Here is an 18,206-nt window from a genome sequence, read left to right as displayed (position 1 = left end):
TGCCTATGCACCTGATCCACAGTTTTCTTCCTGCTCCTTCCAACCCCAACCGCCCCACCTCATCAAAAACGATTGCTCCTGTACCGTTCTGAGCTCCAGCCCTAGGACCACTCCAAGAAACTCTTGCACCTCCTTCCAAAATTTGTACCCTGAGACACATTCAGAACAAATGGCCCATAGATGCACGTTCTTCCCCATATTTTGAACAATTTACATAAAAAAAAAAGACTTGAATAGGGTGGGGTGGGGAGAGAAAGCGAAAGATACATACCTGTAGCAGGTATTCTCCGAGGACAGCAGGCTGATTGTTCTCACTGATGGGTTGACGTCCGACGACAGCCCCAGGTCCGGAATTCTTCCTAGCAACAAAGTTTGCTAAAGCCCTCGTGCGCACACGTGGCCATCTTCCTGCCCGCCGCGCGAACGTGCCCCTCCATCAACTTACAAAGCAAGACAAGGAAGAGACAACTCCAAAGGGGAGGCGGGCGGGTTGGTGAGAACAATCAGCCTGCTGTCCTCGGAGAATACCTGCTACAGGTAAGCGAATGATACATACCTGTAGCAGGTGTTCTCCAAGGACAGCAGGCTGATTGTTCTCACGACTGGGGTTGACGTCCACGGCAGCCCCCACCAACCGGAACAAAACTTCGCGGGCGGTCCCGCACGCAGGGCACAACCCACCGCCCGTGCGCGACCGTTCCCGCTCAGTTGAATGACAAGCAAATGATCAAAACGCAACTCCAAAGGGGAGGAGGGAGGGTAGGTGAGAACACTCAGCCTGCTGTCCTCGGAGAACACCTGCTACAGGTATGTATCATTCGCTTTCTCCGAGGACAAGCAGGCTGCTTGTTCTCACGACTGGGGTATCCCTAGCTCTCAGGCTCACTCAAAACAAGAACCCAGGTCAATGGAACCTCGCAACTGCGAGGGCATAACAGAAATTGACCTGCGAAGAACAACTAACTGAGAGTGCAGCCTGACCAGAATAAATTCGGGTCCTGGAGGGTGGAGTTGGATTTAAACCCCAAACAGATTCTGCAGCACCGACTGCCCGAACCGACTGTCGCGTCGGGTATCCTGCTGGAGGCAGTAATGTGATGTGAATGTGTGGACAGATGACCACGTCGCAGCCTTGCAAATCTCTTCAATAGTGGCTGACTTCAAGTGAGCCACCGACGCTGCCATGGCTCTGACACTATGAGCCGTGATATGACCCTCAAGAGTCAGCCCAGCCTGGGCGTAAGTGAAGGAAATGCAATCTGCTAGCCAATTGGAGATGGTGCGTTTCCCGACAGCGACCCCTTTCCTATTGGGGTCGAAAGAAACAAACAATTGGGCGGACTGTCTCTGGGGCTGTGTCCGCTCCAAGTAGAAGGCCAATGCTCTTTTGCAGTCCAATGTGTGCAACTGACGTTCAGCAGGGCGGGTATGCGGTCTGGGAAAGAATGTTGGCAAGACAATTGACTGGTTAAGATGGAACTCCGACACCACCTTTGGCAGGAACTTAGGGTGAGTACGGAGCACTACTCTGTTATGATGAAATTTTGTATATGGAGCATGAGCTACCAGGGCTTGAAGCTCACTGACCCTATGAGCTGAAGTAACTGCCACCAAGAAAATGACCTTCCAGGTCAAGTACTTCAGATGGCAGGTATTCAGTGGCTCAAAAGGAGGCTTCATCAGCTGGGTGAGGACAACGTTGAGATCCCATGACACTGCTGGAGGCTTGACAGGGGGCCTTGACAAAAGCAAGCCTCTCATGAATCGAACGAGTAAAGGCTCTCCAGAGATGGCTTTACCCTCCACACGATAATGGTAAGCACTAATCGCATTAAGGTGATTCCTTACTGAGTTGGTCTTGAGGCCAGACTCTGATAAGTGCAGAAGGTATTCAAGCAGGTTCTGTGCAGGACAAGAACGAGGTTCTAGGGCCTTGCTCTCACACCAAACGACAAACCTCCTCCACTTGAAAAAGTAACTCTTTTTAGTGGAATCCTTCCTAGAGGCCAGCAAGACACGGGAGACACCCTCAGACAGACCCAACGAAGCGAAGTCTACGCCCTCAACATCCAGGCCGTGAGAGCCAGAGACTGAAGGTTGGGGTGCAGAAGCGCTCCGTCGTTCTGCGAAATGAGAGTTGGAAAACACTCCAATCTCCACGGTTCTTCGGAGGACAACTCCAGAAGAAGAGGGAACCAGATCTGACGGGGCCAAAAGGGCGCTATCAGAATCATGGTGCCGTGGTCTTGCTTGAGCTTCAGTAAGGTCTTCCCCACCAAAGGTAGGGGAGGATAAGCATACAGGAGGCCGGTCCTCCAATGGAGGAGAAAGGCATCCGACGCTAGCCTGCCGTGTGCCTGTAGTCTGGAACAGAACAGAGGCAGCTTGTGGTTGGTCTGAGAGGCGAAAAGGTCCACCGAGGGGGTGCCCCACTCTCGGAAGATCTTGCGTACCACTCTGGAATGGAGCGACCACTCGTGCGGTTGCATGACTCTGCTCAGTCTGTCGGCCAGACTGTTGTTTACGCCTGCCAGGTATGTGGCTTGGAGGAGCATGCCGAACTGGCAGGCCCAACGCCACATCCCGACGGCTTCCTGACACAGGGGGCGAGATCCGGTGCCCCCCTGCTTGTTGATGTAATACATTGCAACCTGATTGTCTGTCGGAATTTGGAAAATTTGACAGGACAGCCGATCTCTGAAAGCCTTCAGTGCGTTCCAGACCGCTCGGAGCTCCAGGAGGTTGATCTGGAGATCCTTTTCCTGGAGGGACCACAGTCCCTGGGTGTGAAGCCCATCGACATGAGCTCCCCACCCCAGGCGAGATGCATCCGTCGTTAGCACTTTCGTGGGCTGTGGAATTTGGAATGGACGTCCCAGGGTCAAATTGGTCCGAATGGTCCACCAGTGCAGTGAAGTGCGGCAACTGGTGGAGAGGCGGATGACATCTTCTAGATTCCCGGTGGCTTGAAACCACTGGGAAGCTAGGGCCCATTGAGCAGATCTCATGTGAAGACGAGCCACGGGAGTCACATGAACCATAGAGGCCATATGACCTAGGAGTCTCAACATCTGCCGAGCTGAGACCTGCTGAGACGCTCTGGACTGGGAAGCGAGGGACAGGAGGTTGTTAGCCCTCGCTTCGGGAAGGAAGGCCTGAGCCGTCTGGGTATTCAGCAGAGCTCCTATGAATTCCAGAGACTGGACTGGCTGGAGATGGGACTTTGGGTAATTTATCACAAACCCCAGCAGCTCCAGGAGGTGAATAGTGCACTGCATGGACCAGAGAGCTCCTGCCTCCGAGGTGTTCTTGACCAGCCAATCGTCGAGATATGGGAACACGTGCACTCCCAGCTTGCGTAGATACGCCGCAACCACCACGAGGCACTTGGTGAACACCCGTGGGGCAGAGGCGAGCCCAAAGGGCAGCACACAATACTGAAAGTGCCGTGTGCCCAGACGGAATCTGAGATACTGTCTGTGAGCTGGCAGTATCGGGATGTGAGTGTATGCGTCCTTTAAATCCAGGGAACATAGCCGATCGCTTTTCTGAATCATTGGCAGAAGGGTGCCTAAGGAAAGCATCCTGAACTTTTCTTTGACCAGGAATTTGTTCAGGCCTCTCAGGTCTAGGATGGGGCGCATCCCCCCTGTTTTCTTTTCCACAAGGAAGTACCTGGAATAGAATCCCTGCCCTTCCTGCCCGGGTGGCACGGGCTCGACCGCATTGGCGCTGAGAAGGGCGGAGAGTTCCTCTGCAAGTACTCGCTTGTGCTGGGAGCTGAAGGACTGAGCTCCCAGAGGACAATTTGGTGGAGGGGAGGCCAAATTCAGGGCGTATACGCACCGCACTATTTGGAGAACCCACTGGTCGGAGGTTATAAGAGGCCACCTTTGGTGAAAAAGTTTTAACCTCCCTCCGACTGGCAGATCGTCCGGTACGGACACTTTGATGGCGGCTATGTTCCCATGGATCCAGTCAAAAGCCCGTCCCCGGCTTTTGCTGTGGAGGCGCAGGGGGCTGCTTAGGCGCACGCTGTTGACGGGAATGAGCGCGCTGGGACTGTCCCTGTGCCTGATGAGGCCTTCGGGCTGGCTGGGTGTACCTACGCTTGTTGTAGGCGTAGGGCGCAGCCTGCCTGGCCCGGGAAAAACGTCCACCTGCTGAGGTGGATGCTGAAGGCGCCCGGTGGGAGAGCTTGTCGAGGGCGGTTTCCCGCTGATGTAGTTGGTCCACCAACTGCTCGACCTTCTCACCGAAAATATTATCCCCCCGGCAAGGGACGTCGGCCAGTCTCTGCTGGGTGCGGTTGTCCAGGTCAGAGGCACGCAGCCATGAGAGCCTGCGCATCACTATACCTTGGGCCGCAGCACGAGATGCCACGTCACAGGTGTCATATATACCCCTGGACAGGAACTTTCTGCACGCCTTCAGCTGCCTGACCACCTCCTGAAAAGGCCTGGACTGCTCCGGGGGGAGCTTGTCAACCAGGTCCGCCAGTTGCTTCACATTATTCCGCATGTGGATGCTCGTGTAGAGCTGGTAAGACTGGATGCGGGTCACGAGCATGGAAGATTGGTAGGCCTTCCTCCCAAACGAGTCCAGAGTGCGAGACTCCCGCCCCGGGGGCGCGGAGGCGGTATCCCTCGAACTCCGTGCCCTCTTGAGAGCAGAGTCCACGACCGCCGAGTCATGAGGCAATTGAGGCCGCATTAACTCTGGGTCTGAGTGGACCCTGTATTGGGACTCCGCTTTCTTGGGGATGGTGGGATTAGATAGTGGTCTCAACCAGTTCCGAACCAGTGTCTCTTTGAGGACATTGTACAACGGCACCGTGGAGGACTCTCTAGGTGGTGATGGATAGTCGAGGACCTCGAGCATCTCAGCCCTCGGCTCATCCACAGAGACCACGGGGAAGGGAATGCAAATAGACATATCCCTGACGAAGGAGGCAAAGGAGAGGCTCTCAGGTGGCGAGAGCTTTCTCTCAGGTGAAGGAGTGGGGTCGGAGGGAAGGCCCACAGACTCCTCTGAGGAGAAATATCTGGGGTCCTCCTCCTCCCCCCACGAGGCCTCTTCCTCGGTGTCGGACATGAGCTCCTGCAGCTCAGTCCTCAACCGGGCTCGGCTCAAGGTCGAGGCACCGAGACCTCGGTGGCGTCGTCGAGCGGTGGACTCCTGCGCCGGCGGGGATGACGCTCCCTCCATCGATGGGGACTCCACCTGCGTGGCGGTCGAGACCGGCGCCGCAAGCGGCGTCGGCGTCGAGGGCCTCGGCACCGGGCTAGAGCACGCCAGCGCCTCCATCAACGGCGCCGAGCTGGCATAGTCTGGCGCATCAGCCCTTCCAGGATCCCCGGAAGGATGGCTCGGAGGCACTCGTCCAGGCCCGCTGTCGGGAAAGACGAAGGGGCCGGTAGAGGTGTCGGTGCCGGAAGCTGCTCGGGTCCAGGAGACTGCACCGAAGTGCTGGCACCCTGACGTGCAGATACCTCTACGACAGAGGGGGACCTCTCCTCTCGACGCTGCCGCTTCCTCGGCGTCGACTCATCCCTGGCGCCGGGAGCCAGATGCGTCGTGGGCGACCGATGACGGTGTTTCTTCGCCTTTTTACGGTGCCCGTCATCGGCGCTCGGTGGGACAGAAGAGGAGGAGGTGGATCCCCCTCGGCCTCGAGGAATCGGGTCTGACAGGGTTCGGTCCCGAGGGCCCTGGGTAGAGGGAGTGACCGGGGCCGATTGCCCACGCGGCCTCTCACCCCTGCCGTCTCCGGAGAGCCGGTGGGCCGACGGGACCTGTGCTCCTGGGGTCGATGCCGTGAGTGCCGATTTCGTGGACATCGATACCGGTACCGAAGATCCGGCCGTCGATACCGATGCCGTCGACGTCGAGGGGCCGGCGCAAGTTCCAAAAAGACGGTCCCGAAGAACTTGCCTCGCTACTTGTGTCCGTTTCCGGAGACCGAGACACAAGGTGCACGTCTTGGTATCGTGCTCCGGCCCGAGGCACTGGAGGCACCAAGTGTGGGTGTCGGTCTGCGAGATATGCCGGCCGCACCGACCACACTTCTTAAATCCACTCGGGACCTTCGAGGACATCGACGGAAAAATCGCGTCGGCGAAGTCAAAGTCATCGATGGTGGCGGTAAAATTCACACCTCGAAAATAAATCGACCGCGCGGCCACAAGGCCGCAACAAGATGCCCCCGCTAAAAGACGAGGGAAAGGGTTATAGGGGGGGATAAGGAGGAGGAGAAAATTACAAACTTGAAGATGAAGTAATGTATAATAAGGTATTAAAGCGTTGTTACAGGATGCAGGATTTATGTGTATCAGGTACCGCCTATTGCGGAGTGTACGTTTAATTTGTCTTCAATAAAAATTGTTGAAACATAAAAGACGAGGGAAAAACAAAGTTCAGCGTTTTTTGTTTTTTTTTACTCAAAGGAAAAAGAAAAACGGGGAACACGAAGAGAAAAAAGGTTCGCAGCGAAAGCGCGATCCGGTTTCCGGGGCTGACAGAGAGAGAGACGAACGCGGCTCTCTCCAGCGCGGAAAAGAAAAGACTGTGCGGGAACGGTCGTGCACGGGCGGGAAGGCGGCCGCGCATGCGCGGTGGGCGTGCCCTGTGTGCGGGACCGCCCGCAAAGTTTTGTTCCGGTTGGTGGGGGCTGCCGTGGACGTCAACCCCAGTCGTGAGAACAAGCAGCCTGCTTGTCCTCGGAGAATGTATCTTTCGCTTTCTCTGTGGACAAGCAGGCTGCTTGTTCTCACTGATGGGGTATCCTTAGCCCCCAGGCTCACTCAAAACAACAAACAGGGTCAACTGAGCCTTGCAACGGCGAGGACATAACATAGATTGACCTGAAAAATAACAACTAACTGAGAGTGCAGCCTGGAACAGAACAAAAATGGGCCTAGGGGGGTGGAGTTGGATTCTAGACCCCAAACAGATTCTGCAGCACCGACTGCCCGAACCGACTGTCGCGTCGGGTATCCTGCTGAAGGCAGTAATGACATGTGAATGTGTGGACAGGCTTTTCGAAACAGAAGGGCCCCCATCTTTCGACACAAATCGGGAGATGGGCGTACTTCTCCCAGGGTCGCCCAAATCAGCATAATCGAAAGCCGATTTTGGGCATCCTCAACTGCTTTCTGTCACGGGTACGACCAAAGTTCACGGAGGCGTGTCCGAAGCATAGCGAAGGCAGGACTGGGGCGTGCCAAACACATGGGCATCCTCGACCGATAATGGAAAAAAGAAGGGCATCCCTGACGAGCACTTGGGCTACTTTACTTGGTCCATTTTTACTTACGACCAAGCCTCAAAAAGGTACCCAAACTGACCAGATGACCACCAGATGGAATCAGGGATGACCTCCCCTTACTCCCCCAGTGGTCACCAACCCCCTCCCACCCTAAAAAAAAGCTTTTTAAATATTTTTTGCCAGCCTCAAATGTCATACCCAGTTCCATGACAGCAGTATGCAGGTCCCTGGAGCAGTTTTAGTGGGTGCAGTGCACTTCAGGCAGGTGGACCCAGGCCCATCCCACCCCTACCTGTTACACTTGTGGTGGTAAATGGGAGCCCTCCAAACCCCCCCCCCAAACCCACTGTACCCACATGTAGGTGCCCCCCTTCACCCCTTAGGGCTATGGTAGTGGTGTATAGTTGTGGAGAGTGGGTTTTGGCGGGGGGCTCAGCACACAAGGTAAGGGAGCTATGCACCTGAGAGCAATTTCTGAAGTCTATTGCAGTGCCCCCTAGGGTGCCCGGTTGGTGTCCTGGCATGTCAGGGGGACCAGTGCACTATGAATGCTGGCTCCTCCCATGACCAAATGGCTTGCATTTGGTCATTTCTGAGATGGGCGTCCTTGGTTTCCATTATCGCCAAAAATCAGGGACGACCATCTCTAAGGTCAACCTAAATTTCGCAATTTGGGCGTCCCCGACCGTATTATCAAAATGACAGATGGACACCCATCTTGTTTCGATAATACGGGTTTCCCCGCCCCTTTGCCGGGACATCCTACGAGGATGTCCTCAGGAAAACTTGAGCGCCCCTTTCGATTATGCCCCTCTATGTCAACCGGTTCACCTTTATCCATATTTATTCACACCTTCAAAGAAATTAAGCCAATTGGTGAGGCAAGACTACCCTTGGCTAAAACCATGCTGACTCTGTCCCATTAAACCATGTTTATGTGTTCTGTAACTTTATCCTTTAGTTTCCACTATTTTACCCAGCACGAACATCAAACCAGTGGGACACCCTAGGAGGTACTGCAGTGGACTTCACATAAAAGGTCCTAGGTACACATCTCATCATTACCCCATTATTTGGTGAGCCCTCCAAAACCTTACTAAATCCAGCTGTACACCATTACAATACCCTTATGCCTGCAGGTGTCACCTATATATAGATACAGTAGGTTTTGGAGGGCTCATACTTTCCACCACAAGTGTAACAGAGTGGGATATAGGACTAGGTCCCCTTCCCTACAGACAACTGCACCAACCAAGCTGCAAAGGACTCAAATACAAAGCAACCTACGCATCCAGCTTCTCCTATATAAGCACACAACTATGGAACGCATTGCCAAAAGCTGTGAAAACAACCTACGACCATCTAAACTTCAGGAAATCACTAAAAACCTATCTATTCAAACAGGCATACCCCGCCGACCCAACATAGATACCTACACTCTGCAACACAGCAAAACCAAAGATCGAAATGGACACTATCCAGCTTATTTTCGAAGGAGATCGCCGGCCATCTTCTGACACAAATCGGCCAAATCGGTATAATCGAAAGCCAATTTTGGCCGGCACCAACTGCTCTCCATCGCGGAGCTGGCCAAACTTCAAGGGGGTGTGTCGGTAGGGTAGCGAAGGCAGAACGGGGGCGTGGTCATGAGATGGCTGGCTTCGCCCGATAATGGAAAAAAGCCAGCCTTGACGAGCATTTCACCGGCTTCACTTTGTCCCTTTTTTTTCAGGACCAAGCTTCAAAAAGGTGCCCCAACTGACCAAATGACCACTGGAGGGAATCGGGGACCACCTCCCCTTACTCCCCCAGTGGTCACAAACCCCCTCCCACCCCCAAAAAAAAATATATATATATATATTTTTTTTTTTTGCCAGCCTCTATGCCAGCCTGAAATGTCATACCCAGCTCCCTGACAGCAGTATGCAGGTCCATGGAGCAGTTTTTTGTGGGTGCAGTGCACTTCAGGCAGGTGGACCCAGGCCCATCCCACCCCTACCTGCTACACTTGTGGTGGTAAATGGGAGCCCTCCAAATCCCCCCCCCAAACCCACTGTACCCACATGTAGGTGCCCCCCTTCACCCATAAGGGCTATGGTAATGGTGTAGAGTTGTGGGGAGTGGGCTTTGGGGGGGATTTAGGGGTCTCAGCACACAAGCTAAGGGAGGTATGCACCTAGGAGCAATTAGTCCACTGCAGTGCCCCCTATGGTGCCCGGTTGGTGTCCTGGCATGTCAAGGGGACCAGTGCACTACAAATGCTGGCCCCTCCCACGACCAAATGTCTTGGATTTGGCCGGGTTTGAGATGGCCGGCATTGGTTTCCATTATCGGCGAAAACCGATGCCGGCCATCTCTGACATTTGGCTGGCCCGAACCGTATTATCGAAACGAAAGATGGCCGGCCATCTTTTTCGATAATACGGTTCGGGACTGCTCTTTGCAGTGCCGGCCATATAGATGGCCGGCGCCGTTCGATTATGCCCCTCCACATAAACTTTCTTCTCCTCAATCCCCATTGTACCTGGCACACATAAACCTTATTCGACCACAATATCACCTTGTATTTGTTTCTCTTCCGTTCTTGGCGAATGCCTTATTCGACCACAGTATCACCTATTTGTTTCTCTACCAGACTTGGCAAATGCCTTTACGGTACTACTATGTAAGCCACATTGAGCCTGCAAATAGGTGGGAAAATGTGGGATACAAATGCAACAAATAAATAAATTTATTTATTTTTATTTATTTGTTGCATTTGTATCCCACAAATACAAAGTGAGGTTATGACAGACTAATGATCAGAATCACAGACATATTGGGGGTCAAGGGGAAGAGTAGGTTATGTCCAATATAAACATTTATAATGTTGTGTTGCGGGTTTAGGCATTTAGGTTGTTTGAGTATGCCTTATTAAACAGGTAAGTCTTTAGTACTTTCCGGAAGATTAGGTAGTCCTATGCTGTTTTCACTGCGGTCGGAAGCGCATTCCATAGTTGTGTGCTTATATAAGAGAAACTGGATGCATAGGTTGATTTGTATTTAAGTCCTTTACTACTACTACTACTACTATTTAGCATTTCTATAGCGCTACAAGGCATACGCAGCGCTGCACAAACATAGAAGAAAGACAGTCCCTGCTCAAAGAGCTTACAATCTAATAGACAAAAAATAACTAAAGTAAGCAAATCAAATCAATTAATGTGAACGGGAAGGAAGAGAGGAGGGTAGGTGGAGGCGAGTGGTTACAAGTGGTTACGAGTCAAAGGCAATGTTAAAGAGGTGGGCTTTCAGTCTAGATTTAAAGGTGGCCAAGGATGGGGCAAGACGTAGGGGCTCAGGAAGTTTATTCCAGGCGTAGGGTGCAGCGAGACAGAAGGCACGAAGTCTGGAGTTGGCAGTAGTGGAGAAGGGAACAGATAAGAAGGATTTATCCATGGAGCGGAGTGCACGGGAAGGGGTGTAGGGAAGGACGAGTGTGGAGAGATACTGGGGAGCAGCAGAGTGAATACATTTATAGGTTAGTAGAAGAAGTTTGAACAGGATGCGAAAACGGATAGGGAGCCAGTGAAGGGTCTTGAGGAGAGGGGTAGTATGAGTAAAGCGACCCTGGCGGAAGATGAGACGGGCAGCAGAGTTTTGAACCGACTGGAGAGGGGAGAGGTGACTAAGTGGGAGGCCAGCAAGAAGCAGATTGCAGTAGTCTAAACGAGAGGTGACAAGGGTGTGGATGAGGGTTTTGGTAGAGTGCTCGGAAAGAAAGGGGCGGATTTTACGGATGTTGTAAAGAAAGAAACGACAGGTCTTGGCGGTCTGCTGGATATGAGCAGAGAAGGAGAGAGAAGAGTCAAAGATGACCCCAAGGTTTCGAGCTGAGGAGACAGGGAGAATGAGAGAGCCATCAACAGAAATAGAAAACGGGGGGAGCGGGGAGGTGGGTTTGGAGGGGAAAATGAGAAGCTCGGTTTTGGTCATATTTAATTTTAGGTGGCGTTGAGACATCCAGACAGCAATGTCAGACAAGCACGCTGAAACTTTGGTTTGGATGCAAGGTGAGATATCAGGGGTAGAAAGGTAGATTTGGGAGTCATCAGCATAGAGATGGTAGGAAAAGCCATGGGATGAGATTAATGAACCAAGGGAAGAAGTGTAGATAGAAAAGAGGAGGGGACCAAGAACAGAACCCTGAGGTACGCCGACAGGCAGAGGGATAGAAGTAGAAGAGGATCCACCAGAGTGAACACTAAAGGTGCGGAGGGAGAGGTAGGAAGAGAACAGCTTGGGTGGTGAAAGTTTAGGTATGTTCGTGTTGATCTTGTTGTGTTTCTGGATGGTACAACAGTGAGGTCTGTCATATATCCTGGGGCATCGCCGTAGATAATTTTATGAACCAAAGTGCAGATTTTGAACACAATACGTTCTTTGATTGGGAGCCAGTGTAGTTTTTCTCGTAAAGGTTTGGCGCTTTCGAATATTATTTTTCCGAATATAAGCCTGGCTGCTGTGTTTTGAGCAGTTTGGAGTTTCTTTATGATTTGTTCTTTACATCCCATGTAGATTCCATTGCAGTAATCTAGATGACTTAGTACCATGGATTGTACTAAGTTGCAAAATATTTCCCTCGGGAAGAAAGTTTTCACTCATTTGAGCTTCCACATTGAGTTAAACATTTTCTTTGTTGTGGCTTTCACTTGGCTCTCCAGTGTGAGATTTCGGTCGATTGTCACTCCGAGAATTTTCAGGCTGTCTGAAATAGGGAGGGTGTGATCTGGGGTGGTTATGTTGGTGGGTTTGATTGTGTTATATTGGGATGTGAGGATGAGACAGTGTTTTTTTTCTGTGTTGAGTTTTAGTTGAAATGTATTCGCCCAAGAGTTCATGATATTCAAGCTAAGTTTGATTTCTTCGGTAATTTCCGTTAGATCATTTTTGTAAGGGATGTACAATGTGACGTCATCCGCGTATATGAAAGGGTTAAGGCCTTGATTTGATAGAGACTTGGCTAGTGGGGTCAACTTTAGGTTGAAATGGAGCAGTGATAGTGGTGATTCTTGAGGTACCCCGCAGTCTGCTTTCCATGGTGGTGATATGGTCGATTTCGATTTCACTTGATAGGTTCCTGTACTAGGGTACTCCAGGAACCTGCTAGCTGCTCTAATAGGACTGGCCATAACATCTGAAGCTGTCAGAGGCTGCTATGTATTATTTCTTTCATATCTTTGGGGAGGGAGATGGGGCGAGGATCATGCCTTAATACATCCAGTGGTCATCTGGTAATCTAGGGCACCTTATTACGACTTAAGTGTGATTGAAAACAGGTCTAGACCAAAATGTATTAGCCCTGGACACTTTTGCTTTGTTCCATTATGGCAGAAAAATGTCTAAATTCTATTTGCTTTCTTAGCCGCAGCAGCACACTGAAAAGAAAGTTTCAACGTATCATCAACGACGACACCTAGATCCCTTTCTTGGTCCGTGACTCCTAACGTGGAACCTTGCATGACGTAGCTATAATTCGGGTTCCTCTTTCCCACATGCATCACTTTGCACTTGCTCACATTAAACGTCATCTGCCATTTAGATGCCCAGTCTCTCAGTCTCGTAAGGTCCGCTTGTAATTTTTCACAATCCTCCCGCAATTTAACGACTTTGAATAACTTTGTGTCGTCAGCAAATTTAATTACCTCACTGGTTACTCCCATCTCTATGTCATTTATAAATATGTTAAAAAGCAGCGGTCCAAACATAGACCCCTGGGGAACCCCACTCTTTACCCTTCTCCATTGAGAATACTGACCATTTAACCCTACTGTCTGTTTTCTATCTTTTAACCAGTTTTTAATCCACAATAGAACATTACCTCCTATCCCATGACTCTCCAATTTCCTCTAGAGTCTTTCATGAGGTACTTTGTCAAATGCATTCTGAAAATCCAGATACACAATATCAACCGGCTCCCCTTTATCCACATGTTTGTTCACCCCTTCAAAGTTTAAAAAAATTGCAATTTGGACAGTTTTTTTTTTTAGAAAAATGCCCAAATGCCACTTTCTGTTGTTTGAGACATTTTTTTCTCTTTTGAAAACGAGCCCCAAAACCTGGGGCATATACAGACCTCATGGTGGGAGGGGGCCAGAGGAGCCAGAGGTGAGGAAGCACATTTTAGTCTGCTGCTGCCGCTGCCCACCCACTGCTGCAACAAAGTACCTAGCTACATGGGGCCTGGGCCCCCCCCCCCAAATTTCCTCTGGGCCCCTGGTTTTGCTGGCAGTGGTCCCCAACCCCTGCCAGCTGAAGTCTTCTCTTGCACCGCTGTGTTGCCTGCCCTGCTCTCTTCCTACTCACATCCTGCACGCTCCTTTAAGTGAAACTTAGAATTTCACTAAAAGATGCGTGCAGGACGTGAGGAGGAAGCGAGAGCAGGGCAGACAGTGCGGCAGCGCCGGAGACCAACGCTGGAGAAGGTTTCAGCTAGCGGGGGTTGGGGACCACTGCCAGCAAAACCAGGGGCCCAGAGGAAATTTGGGCGGGGAGGGGGGCCCCAAGCCGCATGTAGCTAGGCCACTGCCCATAAGTACATAAGTAATGCCATACTGGGAAAAGACCAAGGGTCCATCGAGCCCAGCATCCTGTCCACGACAGCGGCCAATCCAGGCCAAGGGCACCTGGCAAGCTTCCCAAACGTACAAACATTCTATACATGTTATTCCTGGAATTTTGGATTTTTCCAAGTCCGTTTAGTAGCGGTTTATGGACTTGTCCTTTAGGAAACCGTCCAACCCCTTTTTAAACTCTGCTAAGCTAACTGCCTTCACCACTTTCTCCGGCAACGAATTCCAGAGTTTAATTACACGTTGGGTGAAGAAAAGTTTTCTCCGATTTGTTTTAAATTTACTACACTGTAGTTTCATCGCATGTCCCCTAGTCCTAGTATTTTTGGAAAGCGTGAACAGACGCTTCACATCCACCTGTTCCACTCCACTCATTATTTTATATACCTCTATCATGTCTCCCCTCAGCCGTCTCTTCTCCAAGCTGAATAGCCCTAGCCTCCTTAATCTTTCTTCATAGGGAAGTCGTCCCATCCCCGCTATCATTTTAGTCGCCCTTCTCTGCACCTTTTCCAATTCTACTATATCTTTCTTGAGATGCAGCGACCAGAATTGAACACAATACACAAGGTGCGGTCGCACCATGGATCGATACAACGGCATTATAACATCCTCGCACCTGTTTTCCATACCTTTCCTAATAATACCCAACATTCTATTCGCTTTCTTAGCCGCAGCAGCACACTGAGCAGAAGGTTTCAGTGTGTTATCGACGACGACACCCAGATCCCTTTCTTGGTCCGTAACTCCTAACGTGGAACCTTGCATGACGTAGCAAAACAAAAAAATATAACTGTAAAATATAAATATTAGTCAATGACCCAATGCCATGAGAACAGATCCAAAACCACCACCCCCTGACCTTATTTTACCGTCAACAACATAATGCTCTGAGAACTGACCCCTACCCCCCCCACCCCAATGTGCTTTCATTTTACCTTATCAATTATCCTCAAAACTTTGCACGGTTTTAGATTCTCCACAGCAGAACAAAGGATCCTGACTGGTCGAAATCTTAGACTGTTATACCCCTAAGAGAGAAACAACATGGGGGGAGGGGGACAAGAGAATTAAGCAATGAAGAGCACTGGAGTCAGACCCTGCCCCTCCCTCCCCACAGAGGGTGAAGCTCCCAGGTCCAGCTATACTGGACCAAACTGTGCCTCTCTCTCCCCACACATGATGAAGCTCCCAGTTTCAGCTGTACTGGGGAAGCACTAGAGTTAGACCCTGCCTCTCCTTCCTTGCATAGGATGAAGCTCCAACTCTCAAAAGTACTGTCTGTTTCTCTCTTATTAGCCAAAAAAAAATCAAAGAACATCTTCTTACATCTACTGCATCTGGACCATTTCCAAGATTCTTCTGCAGGTGGCAGTTGAAGATTTCTTCAGCGCGTTTTAGGTATTGACTAATCTTAAGTTTTACTGCCTCCCGGCGCTCTGTATTGCAGTCAACTGTGAGAAAAGACGCAGATACTTAATGTTACCCAAGTATCTTACAACACCCTCAGCATCAGCTAGTTACAGGCTCCTTCCATTACTCCTTCACCCTTTCCACCTCTGCCACATTAAGGAACAACCCCTGCATCCCCTCTTTTCTTAAGTGCACAAGGACACCATTCCTTCCCTGTGTGCTCACCCTCAGCTACAGAAGAGCTATCATATCTAGCTAGCTTGTCCCCAAACTCCTAAAGTGTCATGGATTACCCAAGACTCCTAATGAACTAGGTGCCACTCCCCTGCAAATGTCTTGCATGTAAAGGTACTCACCTGTAGCAGGTGTTCTCTGAAGACAGCAGGACATCTTAACATCTGGGTGACATCATCCAGTGGAACCTGCTGCAGAGAAGCTTCTCAGTGTTCCATTTCCATTTTAGCACTGTGAATGCATGCACCTTCCTGCCTACTACCACTGTTTGAGACCAGGCCAGTCTAATATATTAGCTGACAGAATACAACTCCTAGGGGAGGAGGGCGAGTATGTGAGAATATGTATCCTACTGTCCTTGAGGAACACCTGCTACAGGTAATTTCACTTTCTCAAATTACATCATATTTTCACATCTGGTAAACCCTAACTACCAGGCTGTCCAAAATTTAAACAAAAAATGGGGGGGGGGGGGGGGGGGATTAACCCTTTAGTGTCCAATGTTCCTGTAATAAGCCATATGGGAACAGATTGATGGGAACATTGGACACTAAAGGGTTAAACACAAGCCTGCAACCAGCAAGGCCAGTAACCTATTTTTTTGTTTTGCATGTTGTTATATTTTTTTGGAGGGGGGTCACCCTGTAACAGAAACACAATGGGGGGAAGTGGATTGTAGACCCCAAATAAATGTTGAAGGGAGAGATCACGTGATGTAGTGAGAGGATAGAGAGGTGTTTCTTCCTCTTTGGGGACCCTGCACTCTTTCCACATCAATTTGGCTAAATTCCCCTGCACAGTGGGACACAAGTTCACCCGTCTGTAGCTAAGAATGTACGGACAAATTTTTGTGCATCTAGGGAGGTGAGATGATGGGCAAAGTACAGTGAACAACAAAAGAAAAGTCATGGTTGGTCGACGACAAGATGGAGGATGCCATGCTTCTTGCCGCTGTATTCATAGCTCAGCAGCTGTTACAACTTACCAGTGCTGTTGGTCAGGCGTTTGAGTCTAAATTCGGTTAACTTTCAAAGCAGCTGTCCAGTTTGGAGGTGATTTGGACACCTCCAAACTGCAATACTGAGCTGCAATACTGAGTGTCCATGCTCGAGGATGAAACTCTGCACTGACGTGGCAATCACACTCTTGAAAACAGCTTTGGGAACAATCAGAGAAAATTGATGACCTGGAAAAAATACAGGTCACGCCACAGCAATTTGCGGATCGTTGGACTGCTAGAAAGTATCGGAGAGGTCCTTGACTAATGACTTGAAGCGCTGGCTTTCTTCTGAGTTCGCGTTGTTGGACAACATGAGCCCACTGTGCCTTTAAAGAGCCCATCACATTGGATGAGTGCAAGACGGGAGAAGGAAACCTAGAATGATGATTCTTAAGGTTCACAACTATGTCCACAAAGTAGAGATCCTCAGAGGTTACTGCCAGAAGTGGGATACTTTACAGTATGAAGGGGAGCCAATTAAGATCTTTCAGGACTATTCTATGGCCCAACAAGATCGTTGTCAAAAACATTTACACAGTTGTATGCCAATGAGAAGATCTTCTGGTTTATGCTTCTATACTTGGCCACATTAAAAATCGTTTATCAATGGCCAGTGGTAGGCACATGAATATTTTGAAGCACCACAGAAATACGATAACCATCTTGCCGCATCCAGTGTGGAGGGTACCTGACTTGTTCTCCATTTCTCCACCATGAGAACGCCCTGGAAGGCAGGTTACTTTATTTTTCTTCAAATATGGAGACGGGGAGATGATTGAAAGTTATCCAATATGTTCTCTGTATGTATTTCAAAATTGTTCTGGTTTGGAGTGTTTCCCACTAGTGGGATGGGTGTTATTTTATTCTTTGTTGGGGAGGGAGAGCAAAGGGCCCCATTGCAAATTATGTGGTCTCTGGATCTCAACTACATGCTTATGTGGTTCACACTATTGTGGATACTGGGGTTTGGATGGGCTGGCAGGGGAAGGAGATGAGAGGATGGCAAGGGGTATTGGTGTGGAAGTGGATGGGGTAGAGCATCAGATGAGGAGAGGACGATTGTTAAATTTCTTTTAAAGGAGTGGTGGATCTTGGTGCCCCTGGAGTACTACTCTTCAGGCTGGAATTTCAATTGGGCCTCTTTGTTGGCATGGAAGATGGCAACTAGTGTGTGTAAAGTTACCTCCTGGGATGGGGGAGGTATAACCTCACCGATAAAGAGGGCCAAAATTTTAACTGCACTCAAACATTGTGCTAGCAACATAGTGTGTCTCCAGGATACTCGCCTCACTAACGCTGAGCGTCAAAAGCTTAGATGACATTGGGTGGGGGAGGTGTTTTACTCTTCTTTGGGAGCCAGGATGGGGGGCAGGGAGGGCACTGTGCTCCTTATCAGGGAAAAGAAACACTTTGGCATGCACAGCAAAATTTGTTTTTATTTGCAGATCCCTACAGGCATTACTTATTTTTACATCTATGGGTGCAGAGCAGAGAATTCTACTTAGAGGTCTACAGCTCAACTCCTTTTCATAACTTCTTTTCCAGACCTTCTGCAACGTGTGGTTCCCTGTTCTGAACAGGTTGGCGATATGAACCTAGTGATGGACCCCACAATGGACAGTACTTCCACAAATGCAAGTTTGGGATTGGGAAGGATAGGTTGGGGGGAGGGTTTAGCTTC

At 50.0% G+C, this 18,206-nt stretch overlaps 1 protein-coding gene across 6 annotated transcripts in view; it reads right to left on the bottom strand.

Moving 5' to 3' along the window:
- The window catches only part of RPS6KL1 (ribosomal protein S6 kinase like 1), a 141,859-nt gene that overhangs the window by 81,651 nt on the left and 42,002 nt on the right, over nt 1–18,206 (bottom strand). For all 6 annotated transcript variants that reach the window (XM_030215346.1, XM_030215342.1, XM_030215345.1 and 3 more), the window contains exons 3-4: nt 15,208–15,332; nt 14,817–14,909 (exon numbers count right to left, since the gene is read on the bottom strand). In XM_030215346.1, coding sequence (XP_030071206.1) covers nt 14,817–14,909; nt 15,208–15,332 — 218 coding nt within the window. The remainder of the gene's footprint in view (nt 1–14,816; nt 14,910–15,207; nt 15,333–18,206) is intronic.

Source organism: Microcaecilia unicolor, chromosome 9 (assembly GCF_901765095.1).
Source record: "Microcaecilia unicolor chromosome 9, aMicUni1.1, whole genome shotgun sequence".
In the NCBI taxonomy this organism is placed as follows: domain Eukaryota; kingdom Metazoa; phylum Chordata; class Amphibia; order Gymnophiona; family Siphonopidae; genus Microcaecilia; species Microcaecilia unicolor.
The sequence above is the reverse complement of the archived record's forward strand: the minus strand, read 5'-3'. Positions and strand labels throughout refer to the sequence as shown.